We start from the raw sequence: 19,662 nt of genomic DNA on the forward strand, positions 1-19,662 counted from the left end.
GAGTGCGCTCCAGCACAAGCAGGCAGAGGTGGAGAGAGAAGCAGGCTTCCTGCCGAGCAAGGAGCCGGATTGCGGGACGTGATCCCAGGACCCTGGAATCATGACCTGAGCCCAAGATGGTGGCTTAACTGACTGAGCCACCCAGGCATCCTGAGGGAGAGGATCTTAAGCAGGCTCTAGGCTCATCGTGGAGCCCAACACGGGGCTTGATCTTATGATCCTGAGATCGACTTGAGCCCAAATCAAGAGTCAGACATTTAAAAAACTGAGTCACCTTGACTCCTTATTTCTTGTCTGGTTTTCTTTACTTAGATTCTAGCTAAACAATTTTTCTATTTTTCTCTGAATTTCCTTTAAAGGAAAATGGTGGGTTTTTGAGAGTAGCTCCTTTCATATTGACACCAATTTAAGATTTACATCCCTCTGGTGGGGATGTAGCTTTTTCACTTTTCAAGATACTAACATTTTTTAAAGCATACTGTTTTTTCTGTTCTCTTCGTTTCTTAATATGTTTGAATATTTCATAATTTTAAAAATGGCTGCACTTCTCCCAAAAAGACTCTTTTAGTCTGTAGACAAACAAAAAAAAAATTAAGGTTTTGTGTTAAAATGTTTTTGAATAGGTGCTACCTGCACATAAGTGTCATAAAATACATATTTTCAGCAGAGCCCTATAGGTTCTTTTGCCCTAGATCTCTTTGAAAACCAGCAGAATGTCCTGTACTGATCAGCTGTGTGACCTTCAGTAAGCCATTTAACTTTCCGAGTCTGGTTTTCCTTCTCTAAAGTGAGGATCATATTGGAACCTATTGAATCAAGTACTTGGGAGAAGTAAATGAGTTACATGCATGAAATGCTCAGGTCAAGACTTGGCACACAGCAAATAATCAGTTATTATTTGAAAAGAAAAATGCAAGAAAGTTCTAAGCGAGAACTTGTTTTTCCTATGAAGGCTACAGACAGTGGTTTTTAGAGGTTTTGATAAACCTGTCTTTGGGAGCCCAACCTTAAATCTCTGGGCCCCCTCTCATAAGGTGTGTACAGATTGAGCCTCTGATGGAATGTGAATGATAGTACTTACCTTCGGAGCAGGAGAATAAAAGGGAATGGTATAAAGAAGTGCTTAAAATATCTTGGCACATATTAAATACTCCAGAAATGATAACTGTTATCTTGCTATTATAGCTCAAATTGGCATGTTCTTTTCAGTCTTTTATATGCAGATTTTTAAACAGCCATAATTACGGTATAAGTACAATTTCATGTCTTGTTCTTTTCAAGTAATATTATATCACAAATGCCTACCACAGCAGCTATAGAAACTGCAAAGCCAACATTTTAATGACCACATAATATTTCGTTAAGTTGTCGTAAAATAATTGATTGCCCTGTTTCTTTAGGATTGAGCATTGAAGTTGTTTCCAGGCTTCCCATTAGCAGCAAGACCATGTGAAACATCTTTAAACATGGAATCTTTCATATTTTGTGTGAACACCTTAGAAAAGATTCCCTGAAGTACTGTTACCAAGATGTAACTGTTGTCGTGATTCTTTGTCTTAGTGAATTGGAGGCTTCATTGTGGGACTCAGCACATAGCGCATAGTCCATGCTTAGTCAGTAGTTACTCAGTTAGTGAGCACGTGTGCATGTTACTGGATGATTTTTTCATGTTTCTATCCTAGTTTTTTTTTTTTTTAAGATTTTATTTATTTATATGTCAGAGAGATCAAGATATCGAGCACAAGCAGGGAGAGTAGCAGGCAGAGGCAGAAGCAGGCACCCTGCTGAGCAAGGAGCCCGATGTGGGACCCGATCCCAGGACTCTGGGATCATAACGTGAGCCAAAGGCAGATACTTAACCAACTGAGCCACCCAGGCGCCCCTGTTTCTAGCTTACTTTATTTATTTATTAAATAGTTTATTTATTAATAATTTACTAAAATAGTCTTAAAAGCAGTGAAGGGAAGGTAATAATAGGTCCTATTTGTTGAGCACTTTCTTTGCCCCAGGCATCATCCTCAGTACTTACCTGTGTTACCTCCTTCAATTTGCTTAACACTGCTCTAGAGTAAGGACTGTTAGGACCGTTTTATAGATGAGACAGGGGTGCGTCTTGCGCCCAACCACCCGGGTGCTGAGTGGTAGAACCCGTGTTCACGTGAGCCAGTCAGACCCTTAGTCTCTGCACTTGATGAACAGGCTACAGAGCCCTCCTGCTTCACTTTACCAGCAGCTCACCCTCTTCACGTAGGCCCGTCTAACAAATGATTTCCCAGGGAACCTGAGTTTCTTGGCCAGATTCCAAACGAAGTGTGAATCAGGTGTCCCTGAGCCTGGAGGGTTTTGCTTCAGTCTCCGAACGAGAGCCAGAATCCCCTACAGGGGCCCGTTCTTTAGAAGGAGTCCCACGTTTGCAGTTCACCAAGTGAAGGATGTGAAAATCTATTTTTTCTTTTTTTATAAACCTAAGCTTTTTTTTTTAATTGAAGGGAAGAATTTTATTACACTGTTAAACATTCAAGGCAGCTGGTAGATTTAGAACATCATGCATGTGGGAGTTACTAATTCATGAAGGAATATCTGGGACCAAACAATACGAAGGATAAGATCCTAGGGATTAACCAGTAATGCTTCCATTTTTAGTTAGCAATTGAAATACAGCAATTTTTAAAGAGTATCAACTGTGTTATTACCACCATTTCTTCACTCTCTCTTTCCCCTTATCAGTTTATTGTCTGATAATAATGGCACTAATGGGGATAATGGCTGGGGATTTTAAAGGATATTTGGGGGCGCCTGGGTGGCTCAGTGGGTTAAGCCGCTGCCTTCGGCTCAGGTCATGATCTCAGGGTCCTGGGATCGAGTCCCGCGTCGGGCTCTCTGCTCAGCAGGGAGCCTGCTTCCATCTCTCTCTCTCTCTGCCTGCCTCTCCATCTACTTGTGATCTCTCTCTATCAAATAAATAAATTAAAAAAAAATCTTTAAAGGATATTTGCATCTGTGAACACGGCATGGAATTTTTTTCCCCTTCGCAAATAAATGACTTTTTAAAAAGAGCAGGGGCTATTACTTGCATGTAGTGATTTTAGGTTTTAGTTGTTTATTTGTAGCTTTCGCTCTGGTTGTTTGTGTTCATTTGTGATATTAAATGCTTGTATTTGCCACGGACGTCACGGCTCTGCCGCTGCACAGGTAATGTGAAGGACGGGGGAGTGACGGTGAGGCCTTCCGTTTCTACAGCTGACGTTCATAACGGCCCTCCGGCTCAAAGCTGTAACCTCAGACCTCATTCAACCTCCCTGGGGTTTTATCCCCAAGAAATGATGAAAGGCTTTTTGTGGGAAGTAACAGCCTCACTAGTTAGTTGGCTTTCGATAAAACCGAGGAATTCTAATTGGCAGATACTGGGTCAAAATAGAAATGTTTCCTGTGCACATGCCTGTCCTCCAGCTTCTTCCTGGTGCATGAGAGAGCTTCATTTGGTATCAACAGAAAACGAAGTGCATTTGGAGATGAGGTGAGGTGCTCTTATCCTTAGGCCAGTTTTAAGAATTACCTGTGGCTTGGTCGTCTTAGCCTGCCTCCCTTAGTGGATAAATTAAAATCATCCAGATGTGCATGGAAATAACTTTGAGATGGCAGGAAGGGACTGTGCCTAAGGCAACATGTCATTTTTTGGTGATGTGAGAAGAGAACCTTGCAGATGTACTTTTTGAAGCAGGTGGTGTATTGTGGGCTCAGTCACAGGAACCTGGGTGTGAATTTGGATTCTGCGCTTTCATTGCTGGGTGCTATTGGTCAAGTTTCTGAGCCTCTCTAAGTGTCATTTTCTTCATGTCGCTGACTCATACATTGAGTGTGAGGATTAAATGAGACCAGTCTATAATGTGCTCGGCACAGCCTAGTAGGGCTGTAGCCTTTCTACAAACAGTTTTTTCCTGTGACCTGGATTCTAGTTCTATTCTTTTCTGAAGACCTTGTGAGCTAGAGAAAGCTGCTTTACTCTGCGGGTCTCAGTGTTGTCAAATACAAGTTTCAGTAACTCTTAGAGGTGATGTGAAGATCATGTAAAATGTACCTGGAGAAATCTGATCCAGGCATGAGGTGAGCCCTTGTGGACACTTCCTGTCGGTCACTGACCATCCACTGAACAGGGGATGCCTGGTTGTGGGAGTCCTGTTGTGAGGGGCCCATAGTCAGATTTGGGTCTGCTAAGGAATCAGTAGTCGCTTTTCAGGCCCCAGGGAGTATGGGCAGGAATGCCTAATAAAAGTCTGTCATGTGTCAGGAGCTTTATCTGTTGCTTTGGTGAACCCTCACGGCAACCCTGCAAGGAAATACGCTTCCTCACTTCCTTCCGCCCATTGTATGGATCCAGAAACAATGAGGTAAATACTCATTGTGGAAAGAGTTGGAGAAATCCAGGTTTAAATTTCAGGTTGGTCACTTAACTTGCTCTTTGACCCCAAGCAAGTTACTCTGATTACGGCCCAATTTCCTTACCTGGAAATGGTGAGAATGAACGTGTCTTAGCTGCGGGGACCATTGAGAGGATTAACTGGGATAATGTCACTCAGGTCGCTCAGGTCACTGGCAGATAGTTGCCCACTATCCTCAGTATTGGTGAGAGGTGTGATGGATTTTTGACTGAAATATGGCTTTGGAAAATTACATTTTCTTCAGAGGACACACGAGATTTGAAGACAGTAGGCTGGCCTCACATGTAAAGAAAATTGTTGACATATAGAAGTTAATATGAATGTGGGTGAAGAGAAGGGGAGAGGTCAAAGATAAGAGGATTATCTGGGCATCTAGGGGCTTTATTGTTAGAGACAATAAGCATGCTGGTAATCATTTTATCTCAGAACGGGAAGAATCAAGGCAGAATTATGACTGTGCTTAAATTTGATGAATAGTGAATAAATGCCAGTAAAGAGAAATGACAGAAGCCCTGTTGTGTTTTAGTTTGTTTTAAAAGTTGTACTAGACCCCTTCAGTGTGCCAGCCACTGAGGCAGTGCCACCTCAGTGTTGGGAAGACTGTCTTATAATGAGGACTGACAGATGGAATAGGCGTAGAAAGCTTCTCCTTAGTGGAGGTTTCTAAGCAGGTAACCGAAGATCATTTGTCAAAAAATGTCACGGATGGCATGTGGCACTAGGTAGGAGGCTGGTCTGTTGATTAGTCAGTGGTGAGAAAACCATATAGTCCAAGTCAGGAAAAATAAAATTATGTGTAGGTTGTTTTAAAAAAATTAAAAATGAAAATAGACTAATGGGGTTACATTGGAGGGTTGCGGAAGGAACTTCATAAAGTAGGCAAACACCAGTGCCTGAATGCCTTTTAGCCACTAAGATGTTCATGCCAGGTCAGAGTTTGAGAACTGGCAAGATGGAAACGGCTTGGGCCTCTTTCATCTTGATACTTGATCCTGGGATACCTTTCTAAGTCAGGTGGGCCACCTTCGGTTCCTTGAAAAGACTTTCATCTCTGGACTAGGTAATACAGTGTCTTTTCCTGTTTTTAGATTTTATTATTTGGGGGTATATTCTTCTCCATAACCAATTGTGAGATTAAACATTCTCTTTAAGGAGAGAGGGTGTTTTATCATGTCATGCACAGACATCTGAATTATATCTGTTCATGTTCTGCAGTTACACCTAAAGATTTTGGGTTACTTACCAAAATAAAAATGAATCTTACTCAAGAGTTTATTAGCTACTATGGGAAAATTATATTGAGGTCATACATTCTATCAGCTGTGCCTACTTGAAAAGCATTGTATTTAAAATAATTTGTAGAGGTGATTAAATATTGATTCATATATTAAGAATCATGCCATTTAGTTTGGGAGCAGGGCTACAGTGTCTGATTTATTTATTAGGCTTTTTGAACATAGTAAATAGGGAAGGGAAGAACAAGCCCCTGCTGTGTACCCAGCGTTGTAATAGGCGCTTTCACATACGCCGTCTCATTTATGCCTTCCGCCCCCTTGTGCTGAAACATCCTGGATCCTGGACTCGCAGTCCTGATTGCTTTGGGTCAAATCAGGACTCAGCTTCTTAGTTATTGTGTGACTTTGGTCCAGATGCTTAATTTTTCTGAACCTCAGATCTCATCCCCCCACAAGAATAGGTTAATTCTCTAAGGCAGATAGGAGAATGAAGTAAGCCAGTGGCAGGTAAAGCACTCAGCACAGTTCTTGGCATACAGTATGTGCCACAGATTTTGACTATTAGTATTGGTTGGCGTTATCCCAGTTTTATGGATGAGGAAGACCTAAAGACCTAAGGAATTAACCTACATCAGATTGAAGATGCTTTATGGGGCAAAAGATATCTTCCTGGAGAAGCTTTGAGCAGTGTTTCTGTTACCTTTTTTTTTTTTTTTTAAATATTTTATTTATTTATTTGACAGACAGAGATCACAAGTTGGCAGAGAGGCAGGCAGAGAGAGAGAAAGAGAGGAGGAAGCAGGCTCCCTGCTGAGCAGAGAGCCTGATTCGGGGCTCAATCCCAGGACCCTGAGATCAGGACCTGAGCCGAAGGCAAAGGCTTTAACCCACTGAGCCACCCAGGCGCCCCATTTTCTGTTACCTTTAAAGAGAACACTAGATGCGGATTTGGCCCTTTTTCCCCACAGATGATATCCCCTGGCCAAGTGTTTCTCCCATCTCCTGGAGCTTACTTTCTGTTGAGGGAGGGGATGGCTGACAGTACAAAATATTTGAAAAAGCATAGTCATTTCCTTTGGTGACGAGTGCTATAAAGAGGAGTAGGGCCCAGCTGTGTGATCCAGGCTGTGGCCAGGCTGTTTCAGGTAGGGCTGTTGGGAGTGTCTGAGGAGGCTCTCGCTGAGTTGAAACCTCAGTAGGGCAAGGAGGTAGCCAGCCACTGGTAGATTCGGGGATGTTCCTGCTGGAGGGAGCAGCGCGTGCAAGAGAAAGGAGCTGCACATGTTGCCTGAATGAGAAGCAGGCCTGTGTCTGTGCAGGGCCCTGAGCTGTGTGGGAAAATCCCCGGAGCCATGATAGTGAGTGTGCGTGTATTATGAGAGCAATGGGACACTCTGGAAGGGTTTAAGCAGGGAGTGACATATTCTCATCCTTCTTTTATTCATACTATTATTCTACACAGAAGAAATGAAAAGATTTGAAGAAAGTTTTGTGTAAACCAACTGAATGAAAAAAAAAAAACAGAAAAAGAAGTAAGGTCAACTTGATGTAAATTCTTTTTTTTAAAGATTTTATTTATTAGAGAAGAGTGTACACAAGCAGGAAGGAGGGGCTGAGGGAGAGGGAGAAGAGACCCGCACTGAGCAGGGAGCCCAGGGCAGGGCTCCATCCCAGGACCTCAGCATCATGACCCGAGTGGAAGGCAGACACTTAACCGCTTAACCTGCTTAACCTGCTTAACCGACTGGGCCACCCAGGTGCCCCGATGTAAATGTTTTTTTTTATCAAAGGGTGAATGGTTTTATAATGAGAATTTAAGCATTTGAATTTATTGCCCTTTGTGAACAGCTCGTGGCTAATCCAGATTCTTTGGGACCCATTTTAGGTCCTATCTCTGCTGCCAAATTCTTTTCACATCATTCCTTCCCACTTTTTTTGTCTTTTTCTTTTTTTCTGCATTTCCATTCTTTATTCTTAACTTGTTTTGTTCTTTCATCCCCTGGGCTGCTCTTGTGATCCTGGCCTTTTCCACTGCCCTTTGAAGAAGGCTAACCACTGGGCAGACAGCAACTATAAGGCTAAAATTCAGCCTCTTTCAGCCTGGCATTGGAAAGTAATCAGTGTATCAGCCTTGTAATCCATTGACATCACGAACCTTTTGTGTGCCAGATTCTGCACCGGTCTTGGTCTTTTATTGTTGTGGTAATTAAGTGAGCAGTTCTTGTTTTAAGAGCGCCCCATAGGTGTGTCTTTTGAAAACTGCTTTAGAAGTTTGCAGTTTTTACAGTGTCTGGTATCACTGTCTGTGGGACCTCCTAGATCAGTCAGGGCTTAAGGAAGCATCCGTTGGAGAAGAGAATAAATACTACCCTGTCGGGATTGAGCGGCCTGTAGTTCCGTTTTTTTCCAACTCCCCCTTCAGACAGGCCTTTTGTTTCCCACAATAATCAGCTATTTCTCAGAAGTGTTTTCAATCCGTGAGGCTCTGGGACGCCTTTGTGGGGATGTGCTTGGCCGGCACAGTGTTGTATTAGGGAAATGAGACCGTGAGAGGCCTCACTTATCTGTACATTGGCAAATAGAGAAAGATAGCCTTGTAATAGAAAAAATCTCAGAGGGGAAAGGAGTAATAAAATCAAGCTGGTTTATGGTTTGTCAGTCCAAAAAGCTTTTAAGCCATATCTATAAAGGTGGATTCACTTAATGTTTTCTCTGCATTTCAGGCATCATTGTGTGATAAGTGGTGTAAATTTAGCCTCTTTAAGGCTGATCTCCTAGGGGTTGAGTTTTAAGCCTTGGAACTTTAGTTGAAAGGACTCTATTGATTGGGCTTTATTGGGTCCCTCCATACTGTAGAGAGGCACTAAGTAATGGTTTGGCCTCCCTGTTAAGTTTTTTTTTCTTTCTTAATTCACTTGATAGGTCTCTCTCTCTCTGCCCCTGTTCTTCACCTTCCATTTCTAACTGTTCTCCTTAAAAAGACTAAAGTGGTATGAGAGAGTGGGGGAAAAGGGAAAGAAAAATCAACTGTCACATTGTGAACATAATTGATTCAATAAATAACGTCTTTCAATTCCCAAGGCAAACCTCAAAGTCTTCACTTATGTCAATTAGTGTTCAGCTCGGTAAGTGGTGGCATTCTTAATTTGGACGGATGGGGAGAGTTCACCAGTGCTCACTTCCTAAGGAGGGAGTGTGCTTTCCTGTTTTTAAAGACATACCACCAGATTCATGCAAAGAGATGGTTGCAATAGAATCAACGTGGCCATTTTTATTCTTCCTGAAAATAGAAGGAAGGCATTTAATTATTGTTCAAGGTTTTGCTGAAACAAACAGATGGAAACAAGGGGAATGAAAACTACTGGATTGTAAGCTCTATGTGGGCAGGGGCCATGTCTTATTTGTTCACCCTTTAATCTCTAGTGCACACAGTAGGTGCATCATATTTATTGAGTGAATTTGTTAATGAGTGAATGAGAGCAGAAATGAACGTTAAATCTTAGGGAAAGAGTTAGATTAAATTTCATTGCACTGGTGGTTTTGTCCCCACTCTCCTCCTTACCCCCTAAGTCTTTGCAAGGACAGTAGCTCTAAGAGGACCAAAGGGCAACATGTACCTTATCTTCCAAAATGCATTCTCAGACTGGCAGGGCTGGGAGGGATCTTTGAGGTGGTGTCAGGCTGCCATTCACAGATTCTAGTAAATGAGCCAGTTTGGCTTCAGAGCCACATGAGGTATATTACAAATCTGCAGGTGCCAGGCCCCAGCCCTAGAAATGCTGACGGTGTGGGTCTCAGCAGGGCGTGGGGATGCGCAGGTGCATCTGTGGGTTCCCCTCCCAGTTCTGGTGTGCAGCTGCACTACCCCTCTGGCCTGGCTGTCCTCTCTGCTCCCCACTCCTTGGTAAAGAGTGACTCAGCTAAAAACCCCCAGAATAACTTGGCAGTACTGTGACCAGAACCTGGGTCTCGTGACTCTGACAGCAGTGCTCCTGGTCTTAGAGTTTGCAGCTTTAGTTACCCCCTGACTCTGTGCTGGTCAGCATTCTGTCAGAATCCTTTAACTGATACTTCTTTCGAGTAGGATGGGGCAGTATTGGTGGCGATGGCTAGCCACAATCTAAAGGAGCATCTAAAACCTCGAGGATATGTTACATTTTGTTTGGTGTACTTTAGCACTAAATATATTTTATGGTCTTCTCTAGAGGCTCACCTGCTTGCTGTGGCAGAGAATAAACCCCTAGTAGGAAGCCCCAGACTTTCTCTTGAAGTTCCCTCAGTGTTTCCCAGACCTGCCTGATCACGGGAATCCCCTGGGTGCTGGATAACAGTGCACAACTCTGAGGCCTGCTTGAGTCCTGTTAAATCAAAGTCTTCCTGTATGTGGTCCCGGGATCTGTGTTTGAGGTTAGCTTAGATCATTCCTGTTCCCTGTAGACTGCTTTCTAGTCCCTGAGAACGGTGTCTCCCATTCCCAGATCCCCCCACATCCAGCTCTGACTTCCTTAAAACTCTCGTTCATAATTACATCATCATGTTGTTTTTCTCTGTGAAGGTTTGGGCCCTGGTCTGCAGAACTTGTTCTTGAACGAGGAAGGAGGGAATATCTGCTTTCCTCTTTCCTCCAGGGCAGATTTTGACTGGCAAGGTGGGTGCATGGAAGGTTGGGATGTGCAGTCATGGAGGGTCAGGGTCAGCTTTGTGAGAAGGGTCAGGGAACCTCTGAAGCCAGAATAGAATGGCTCTGTTCTTTCCTTGCATTATTACTCAACAGATACATGATTTGAGGGACATTGTTTAAACCTCTTGGAGTTACTGTTTCCTCATCTGTAAAATGGGAGTAAGAATAGTACTTGTTCAGGGGCTTTGTGTGCATCAAACCAGGTGTCCCAGGCTGGCTCTTGGGACACAGACTCAGAGATGGAGACTTTGGTGCAGAGGGTGACTGGAGAGAGCCTCTGGGGACAGCCCTTGCGAGGGAGCAGGGGAAACAGGTTTCAGGCAGGAGGGGCTTTAAACTGGGTAATGTTACCGTGAAGGTTTCACCTGATTCCATGAGGACCTCCAGACATGGGGTTTCCTTCCCAGTTGTCTGGAGTTGAGGGAAGGGGCCAGGACCTATAGACCTCTGTATCTACTAGTCCTTGGATGTGGGCTGCCCCTGGAGAGGGGTTGATGACCTCAGGTAAGGCAGCTCACCTTTGGGTTAGGGTGGCTGTGCCTCCAGTGCTGGCAGGTGGGGAAGGGGTGCCCAGGTGCTGGAGGATCTCCGTGGTGCACCCTGCACCCACTGCCCAGGACCATGCTCACGAAAACCTGGGCAGCCAGCGTAGCGCGTTTGTAAGTGCTCGATAAACACTTGTTGTTGCTGTTAGATTCGGCTCCAGCAGTGCCACTGAGCGGGCCACTTCCAAGAAGTGACTTACCTTCTCTTGGCCTGTTTTCTTAAGTTTAAAATGGAAATTCTCAGCCCCTGTACCCATTTCCCTTGATTAATTCTGAGCCCATGTAGAGAAAATGTATGTGACTTTGGTGAGAAAAATATTGTAGAAATGTAAGGTGACTATGAGCTTCCTTTTCTGAAATGAGAATAGGGCCCCGACTGGATTCCTTGAAGGGAAAGGGTCACGATGAATGTAAAAGTGCTTGTCCACGAACTGTGGCGTTCTGATGGTTCTTTCTTCTCTCTCTAGGGAATTAGAATAATGGAGATGCTGCTGAAGGAGCAGTGTGGTGCCCCATTAGCCGAATAAAGAATCATCAGTGAGTACCACAAGCAAAATCAGGATTATTTACTCCAGCCATGTTTTCATGCTTTTAAGTCCTGTATAATGCATCAGCCTCCCTGGGCTACTCCCCCGTACACTTCCCAGTTACAGGTGGAGGATACGGCCTCACAGGTGTTTCCTGATCGCTTCAGGACCCTCATTTACTTACTTCTTTGATTTTCAGAGCAGCATGGTGCCACGTGCTGGGTTGCAGCCGCATTCAAATTGTTCAGACTGCTCAGCACAATCCAGCATGATTGCGACCCTCACCCTCACGGTGCCCTCGATTTGTAGACTGTGGTTTAGGATTAACTGAAGCTTAATTGTATTGTTCTGGGAACAATGAAAGGGGGGAGGAGATTAAAAGCTGTATTTGAAGCAGGAAGAGAAGTAAGAAAGGGGCATGCTTTGATTGGCCAGTGGAATAAATCTGTTTCATTGGCCATAAATCCTTTCACTGGTTGGGAGTGGCTGCCTGAAATACTACAGAGAAGGATTCTGACATCTCGCGGACACTCTCAGGTGTGGCGGAGGGTGCCGTGTGTGAGGCTGGTGGATCGGCACTTGCCACATCTCGTTGAGGACAAACACTGTTGAGGTTTCAGGGAAGCAGGTTTAGAATCACTTAATTTTTTTTCCCTTAAGTTTTTATTGTCTACATGAAGGAGAATGGTGTCCATCATGGAAGGGACAGAACAACATTATTTTAGAGAGAACCAGAGCCTAAAATAAATGATTGTAATGGATTTGCTTCCGACCAAATCTATTGGACTTGGATTTTTTTTTTTTAAAGATTTTTTGTATTTTATTTATTTGTCATAGAGAGAGAAGCGAGAGCAAGCACAGGCAGACAAGAGTGGCAGGCAGAGGCAGAGGGAGAAGCAGGCCCCCTGCCAAGCAAGGAGCCCGATGTGGGACTCGATCCCAGGACGCTGGGATCATGACCTGAGCCGAAGGCAGCCGCTTAACCAACGGAGCCACCCAGGCATCCCTGGACTTGGATTTTTAACACGTGTTAAAACCTTGGAGTAAAGCAAACATTGTCGTGGGTGATTCATCATTACCTCAGATTTCCTTATGTTGGCTTATTATAGTACACATGATTTCATATAAGCAACCTTAGACTCTACTTGTGATACACAATAAAGTTTGAGGACAGCTCACCAAAGAAGAAGCAAAGTGAACATTTATATATAAGTTCTTCGGCATTGAATGCATGTTAGCCTGGCCTGTGAATGGATTTATTCATGACTGGGGAGGCTAAGTAAGATAATTTCATTTAGCACAAGCATGGCACATGGCAGGTGCTCAAAAATACTGAAATGCAATCTGGAAATGCTGTGTTTCATCGCTTCTCGACCTTTTGGCCAAGACAAATGTAATACCTGTTCTTATCAGTGTAATATCTGATACGTCCTCTATCCGAGGACATTATATTAAATGGATTTTTGGAATTAGGAGATGGACTAGGAGCTGCTCCGTCCACTCCACGCATCTACCTGGTATTGCAGTACTTCCAGGAATGGTGCAGCCCCCTTGGGGGGAATTAACTGTTGTACCAAAAAACTTAAAAAAAAAAATTGCTGTGTTCCTACATCTACTCTTTTCTTAGAAAAACAAATTTTGAGGCATGTTTGTGAGACTCACCAGGTAGCTCTAGGGCTCATGTACACTTGAGTGTGGATCCCATCTTACTCCAAAGGGTGAGGTCTAAGGTAAGCTCCTTAGAGCTCCTTAATTAAATGAGAGAATGTGATGGGACTCCACTTACAAGTATACATTGATTTTCAAACTTCAGATTAATGATTTGGAATGTCCTTGAATATCACAATCATCTGGAGGATTTGTTCAATGTAGATTGGTGGGCCCCCTTCTCAGAGTCGCTGAGTCAGTAGGTCTGGGGTGCTGTCCGAGGATCTGTATTTCCAGCGGGTTCCCAGGTGATGGTGAAGCTGCTGGTGGTCCAGGGCCCACAGTTTGAGAACAGTTGCTTTAAATGAGGTCTTGTCCCTGAGTGAAGACAGATAAAATACAAGGGCCCCGAGGAAGCTAATAGCTAGGGTGTTCAAATTGTCGTCATGTATTTTACTGCCTTTAGATTAATCAGAGGAATGATTTTCTTGTGTGGCTTTTCCCTGATTTTAGCATCTCAGCGACATCCTGTTTAACTTCTTTTTTCCTGCTTATATGGTGACAAGCTCCACCTTGGAGGAAAGACAGCTGAAAAGAACAGAGATGACACTTACACCAACTTGTGTTTTTGGTTTTAAGTGAGAAAAAATGAGAAAAGTTCAGCCAAGCCTCACCTATTGTCCTAAATTACCGATGTTCTTGGGCTTTCTGTTTGTTTTGTTTTTACGGTGGTTGAAAGCTAGCCATGAACTTGGGGCTTTGCATTGTTTCTAAAAGCGCAACTGATTCTCCCCTTTCAGGTGAAGTGGTTGAGGTGTGGGGACTGCCAGGAGTGTAATGTGGGACAGTTGTTTTCAGGGCATCTAATGCAACAGAGGTTTTGAAGGATTTACATAATTCAAGCTCTCTTAATTTATGACCCAGGGAGGCAAATGTGAAGTAAAGGATATATTGAGATATATTTATATATACCCTTACAACATAAATCTAATCCAGATTAGAGCCTGTTGCTGAGGCTTTAAGCATTTTGTCAATATCCACTTTATTGAAGTATTACTTACGTATAATTAAATTGACCAATTTTTAAGTGTACAGTTTGGTGAGTTTTGACAAATACATAGTTATGTAAGCATGGTACCAAAGATGATATAGAACATTTTACGGCTTTGTTGTTGCTGCCGTGGTGTTTTTTTTTTTTTTTTTTAAATAAAGATTTATTGGGGCACCTGGGTTGCTCAGAGGCTTAAGCCTCTGCCTTCGGCTCAGGTCATGATCCCAGGATCCTGGGATCGAGCCCCGCATCGGGATCTCTGCACAGCAGGGAGCCTGCTTCCTCCTCTCTCTCTCTCTGCCTGCCTCTCCGCCTACTTATGATCTCTATCTGTCAAATAAATAAATAAAATATTTTAAAAAAAAATAAAATAAATAAAGATTTATTTATTTATTTATTTGACAGGCAGAGATCACAAGCAGGCAGAGAGGTGGGCAGAGAGAGGAGGAAGCAGGCTCTCTGCTCAGCAGAGAGATGTGGGGCTTCATCCCAGGACCCTGGGACCATGACCTGAGCTGAAGGCAGAGGCTTTAACCCACTGAGCCACCCAGGCGCCCCGTTACTGCCGTGTTTTTGCCAGCTCATTGCTTCCCTTTTTTTTTTCTTGGCTATTATTACATAGTTTTTTCAAGCTTGAAATATGCCCTTTTTAATGGAACGTCTTTTCTCAAAATTGGCCCTATGGAAAATGGAAGAGTGGTTGTTTTTATGAGCAATTAAATGTCACCTTTAAAGGAGGGGGTTAGCTATTAGGTCTAAGGCTGTAGAGGAAGGGTCAGTCAGTTTTTGCCCTCAGGTCAAATCCAACCTGCTATCTGCTTTTGTAAATAAGGTTTTATTGGAACACAGCTATGTCACTGGCTTCGTTATGGCTACAACACTGGAGTAAATAGCTGTGACAGAGAACTCCCCTCTCACAAGGTTTAAAATAGTTCCTGTCTGGTTTTTTACGGAAAAGCTTTACTGTCCCCTACACTTGAGCATGCCCCCTCCTAAGTTATGATCAAGGAGCCTTGTGTGTTTGGTTAACCTTTTAAATATAGTATTTGACCATATCTTACCTGTATTTCAGAGTTAATAGTGTGATAGTTTATTTTCTCTGTATTAGCTCTAACCTCACCACTCGGATGATTTTATTTTAAGGCCTAAGAAAGCATTGAAATTGTCACAACAGTGAAGTTAAAATAGCAACAGTCATACTACCATTGCTTGTGAAGTTCCAGTGCACGTGCATAAGGGAGTAGAAAAGTCGGCATTTGGTTAATCAGATAGAGCAGCCCAGCCATGTGGCTGGAGTCTAGGTGCTGTGTACAGTGGACTCAGTTTGCCAGTTTGGGAATTTTGTAGTTCTTAATTAAAAAATAAAAAAAAAAGAAAACCATTCTGTAGGATTTGGATGAATGTGCATAAGGAGGCATTATTTCCTTTTTAAATATCATACCATGTTTCAGATTTGCGTAATTTAAGCTCACATAGACTGTGACCCCCTTGTAGATGGTGCCCAGTCCTCAAGATCTTCCCCAGAAGTCTGTGGCCTGTGTATCTTCGTGGGCATTTGAAAATGAGAAAGCTTGTTAGAAGGTGGTTTTGTCATGGGCCAAAATGGAGGCGCCTAAGTCTCACTAACCAGTGTGCTTGTGGTGCTGTTGCTGACCTGTCTAACCAGTGTGCTTGTGGTGCTGTTGCTGATGCGTCCGTTTGATAGATTTTTGATTTCCTGTCATTTCTGAGTAAAACAGATAGCCCTGACGTGTGTTTGTTCTTGCCGCCGGCAGCCGGGAGACTGGGCTTGCTGAGGTTTGACAACACAGCAGAATTCTTTCACACTGGAGTGATTAAGCCTTCAGTTTTAGCTCTGTCTTAACTCCCTTTGAACCAGCTCCTCTGGGTCACCGGACTTAATAAAATAAGGTGCTAGCTTTGTTCGAAGATCATTAGGAGGCAGAAATGCAGTTTCTTCAAGAATTATCCGTAGAGATAGCATTCAAGTGACTTATTTTAGGAGTTGCTTCAGAAAAGAGGTATGTAAGTATTGATTGGCGAGACATGTTTATTAGGTGATAACGCCTGTTTTTCTCTTGCAGGGGACCTGTGTTGTGCTACTTTTGCTCGAGAATCACTTCTTGGCCAGAACCCATCACTGATGCAGTTTTCCAAAAACGGGCTTAAGGAGACAGCTTAAAGAAGAGGAGACCTTCCTGCCAGGGTGTGAAGCTCTTGGACAGGAGGCCTTCTAGATGGATTTTTATGGCACAGTGTCTTTATGATTTACAAATAAAGGAAAAAACCCATAGAAGGTGACGTCTGCCCTTCTTCAGGATGTCCTGCTGATTGCCTGGTGACGGTGTCAGGGACACCAAGGACAGGCCAGAGGCCTGGCGAGTGGCACTTTTGCCCACGTTTATCAACATCATTGCTTATAGGATGCGTGAGAAGATTTTGGGACAGATAAAGGAGTCGAAGCTGATACCTGATGCTTAGGTGGCCTACAACAGAAAAGAATGTACCAGGCCTGTGTTGAAGCTAATCCATATATAGAGTAATGTTCTACCCATAAGTACTACCTAAGGGCAGTCAGTATAGCTTCTGTAGCGTAAGGTGTCAGCCGTGTGATTTGGTCTTCTGGAAGAACATGGCACGGAGAGCGGGGAGGCAGGGTGTAGCTTTGGTATTGTGAGGGGTAGAGCAGCTTGTTAGCCTCTCTGTGTTTCACTGGCAAGTCAGGAGAACCAGGCGCAGATGTCTCTGTCTCGTAATGGTTAAGCACGGAAGGACAGGAGGGATAGTTCAGTGCGAAGAGCCCAGGTGTGGGGAATCTGAGGGACCTGTATTTGAGTGCAAGTGTTGCTACCCACCAGCTCAGTGATCGATCGTGTACATAATTTCCAATCTTTCTGAAGCTCACTCTTTTTAATTGTACAAGGGGTTACAGGATTAACTTCGTGAGATTGTGGGACTGATCTGAGGTCACGTTTATCGAGTGCAGCATGCTGCCTCTTGCCTAGGAGAAGTCTTGTAAACAGAAGTCGTTATTATGTGAAACCATTTAAAAGATGTGCTTTTCAGATGTATTGTAAGGTAGTATCACTGTTTGAAAATTAGGTGACAGTAGTTTGCATTTCCCATGATTGGAAACCAAAATATAAATGCACACTACCTACCAGAACACTTGAAGAGAGGCAATAAATTGGAATTTATCTGCTTAAGATAAAAATTGGGCCATTACTGGGAACACCAGGGGAAATTGTTCTTTTTTTTTTTTTAACTATTTGAAAATTTTTCACTTAGTGCAGTGATGAATTTCAAAGCACTTTAAAAAATTATTTCATATAAGCCTGCCAGTGTGAGTTTCTTCTTAATGTGTGTGAGCTGTTTGTGCTGCTTGAGTTTTGTCCCTTAGGATAATTCTTATTTCTTTCATTCTTCAGGTGTGTTGGAGGGACAAGGAGTGGTAGGAACCAGAACACACTTAGATTTCCTTTTCCACTTTGTAAATGGCATTTTGGTAGGCTTTTGGTATAATAGCCCATTTCAAAACACAAAAGGTGATGTAAATTACCACAAAGGTGAGAGGTTAGAAGTCCGAATTTGGAGGTTGACATTGGAATGAACTTAATGCTTCCTACTCAACAACTGCATCCTCTGAAGGCAGGAGTTCTCAGCCTTGGGTGTTCATTAGAACCACCTGGGGAGCTTTTCTCCACCCCCCCCCCCCTCGTTATGCCCCAGAGCAGTACAACAGAATCTCTGTGTGGGGTGGGGAACCAGCCTCTCTATTTTTTAAAGCTCCCTGGGTGGTTCCAGTAGGCCACTAGGGATGAGAACGCTCTAGTGAATTCTCGGCGATTTTCAGACATTATCTGATTTCTTTCTCAACACTTCTGAAGTAGGAAAGGATCTTTGTAGCAAGAATTTTGGTTAGAACTAGAGAGAGTGAAGGCTGAATTTTTCCCTAATTGCCTGGAGCTGGGGTGGCCAGTGCAAATGGCTTTGGGTACCTGGCAGGTGATCTGGTGAGTCACTGACGCAGGTGGCCACTGGGAGACTGTGGGGGACGTACACCTGTGTAAAGATGGGCAGCTGCTGCCTGGCTCCCCCACACTGTGGACCTGTGGCTGGCTTTTCTGGTGATTCCACTTTCCACCTTGGTAGGAAAAGATAGATGTTTTTTAAAGAGAAGAATTCTCCCGGTTTTTACAGGTTGGCAGTAATTCAGAACTGTTTAAAACATTGTGCCGGCCCTACAAAACGTGTTTGCTGGTAGTTTTCAGTCTCTGCCTCAAGGGTGGTAAGGCCTAGTTTAAACATCCCAGCCAATTTTTAGTAGATTTGCATTTCCCCATTCTGGATGTAAGCTGCATTCTGCCTCTTCTGCAAGACTGCTTTGAGATGTATTTTCTTCCCATTCCCAAGAATCCCTTCCCATTCCCAAGGAACTCAATATTTTTCTTAAACACTCTGCAGGCGTCCATTGCTCTGAGCTTCACATATATGGCTTCAAAATCGTAACACTTTTTTAAAAAACTAATGAGAGCTTGTTAGAGTTTATTTTTATGACATGTCAGAATCCTTTTCCTGTGATAAGACTATGGAAATGTCAAAACCAGGAGGAGTACCACCTTACTGGGCATGTTAAGAGTAAGTGTGGGAAGAGGTTAATTCATAGGCCCAGCCAGCTAGTTGCCTCCTGACTGGGTGGCTGAGCCTACCCTTTTTATTTTATTTTATTTTTTAAAGTAGGCTTCACACCCAGTGTGGAGCCCAGCATGGGGCTTGAACTCACAGCCCTGAGATCAAGATCTGAGCTGAGAGATCAAGAGTCAGACCCTTAACGGACCGAGCCACCCCAGTGCCCCTGAGCCTACCCTTTAAGGCAGTGATTTTGTAGAGTGATTCCCACACTTCTGCTTGTACCAGAAATTCTCGGGGAGGAGTGCTCAACTGTAGGTTCCTGGGCCGTCCCCTGGAAGTTGTGATTCATGAAATTTTATTGGGGGCTGGGGGATCTATGTTGTAAAGCGAATTCACCAGGAGATTCAGTCGTGCTGTTCCACAGACCTTGTTTTGAGAAACATTGATTTCAGGGGCTGTGTTGTTGCCCTCTGTGTCTCCTAGCATGTAAAAAGGCAGTCATTTGGGTCCTCTGATCGATAGCATTGACCGCTCAGGACACAATATAAAGTTCTTAATGCAGAGATAAGCTGACTGAGGGTATTCGTACGTGATGGTGGTGCTTTTACCACGAAGGGGCTTTTATAGTTTCAATCATATGTGGATAAAAAAAGGTGCTGTATTCTTTCTATATAAATCGCTTTGTGTATTTTATAAGCAGTATATGTGTGGCAAGGATATCCCATTTGTCAGACATTGGAGGATACACAGTGCAGACCAGTCAAGGCTGTTTTTGAAGTTACACATCTTTTTTGCTTTATTTGAACCATTGACATTGTAACTCTCAGTATACATTTCCCTGCTTTTGTGAACAATCTACTAAAAAATAATGAAAAAATTTTAAGGTCATCCTTTATGTTTTTCAT

At 43.4% G+C, this 19,662-nt stretch overlaps 1 protein-coding gene and 1 non-coding gene across 6 annotated transcripts in view; both read left to right on the forward strand.

Moving 5' to 3' along the window:
- PRELID2 (PRELI domain containing 2) overlaps positions 1-16,418 on the forward strand; it is a 65,095-nt gene extending 48,677 nt beyond the window's left edge. For 4 of the 5 annotated variants that reach the window (XM_045075337.1, XM_045075339.1, XM_045075340.1 and 1 more), the window contains 2 exons: positions 11,368-11,437; positions 16,210-16,418. In XM_045075337.1, coding sequence (XP_044931272.1) covers positions 11,368-11,427 — 60 coding nt within the window. In that variant the 3' untranslated portion in view covers positions 11,428-11,437; positions 16,210-16,418. The remainder of the gene's footprint in view (positions 1-11,367; positions 11,438-16,209) is intronic. The other variant, XM_045075338.1, reaches the window with a different exon arrangement.
- On the forward strand, positions 12,790-12,978 carry LOC123390847. The gene has a single exon (XR_006605452.1). It is a non-coding gene; the product is annotated as a U2 spliceosomal RNA (small nuclear RNA).
- Positions 16,419-19,662: the final 3,244 nt, after the last annotated feature.

Source organism: Mustela putorius, unplaced genomic scaffold, assembly GCF_011764305.1.
Source record: "Mustela putorius furo isolate JIRA1106 unplaced genomic scaffold, ASM1176430v1.1 tig00000145_pilon_pilon_pilon, whole genome shotgun sequence".
In the NCBI taxonomy this organism is placed as follows: Eukaryota; Metazoa; Chordata; class Mammalia; order Carnivora; family Mustelidae; genus Mustela; species Mustela putorius.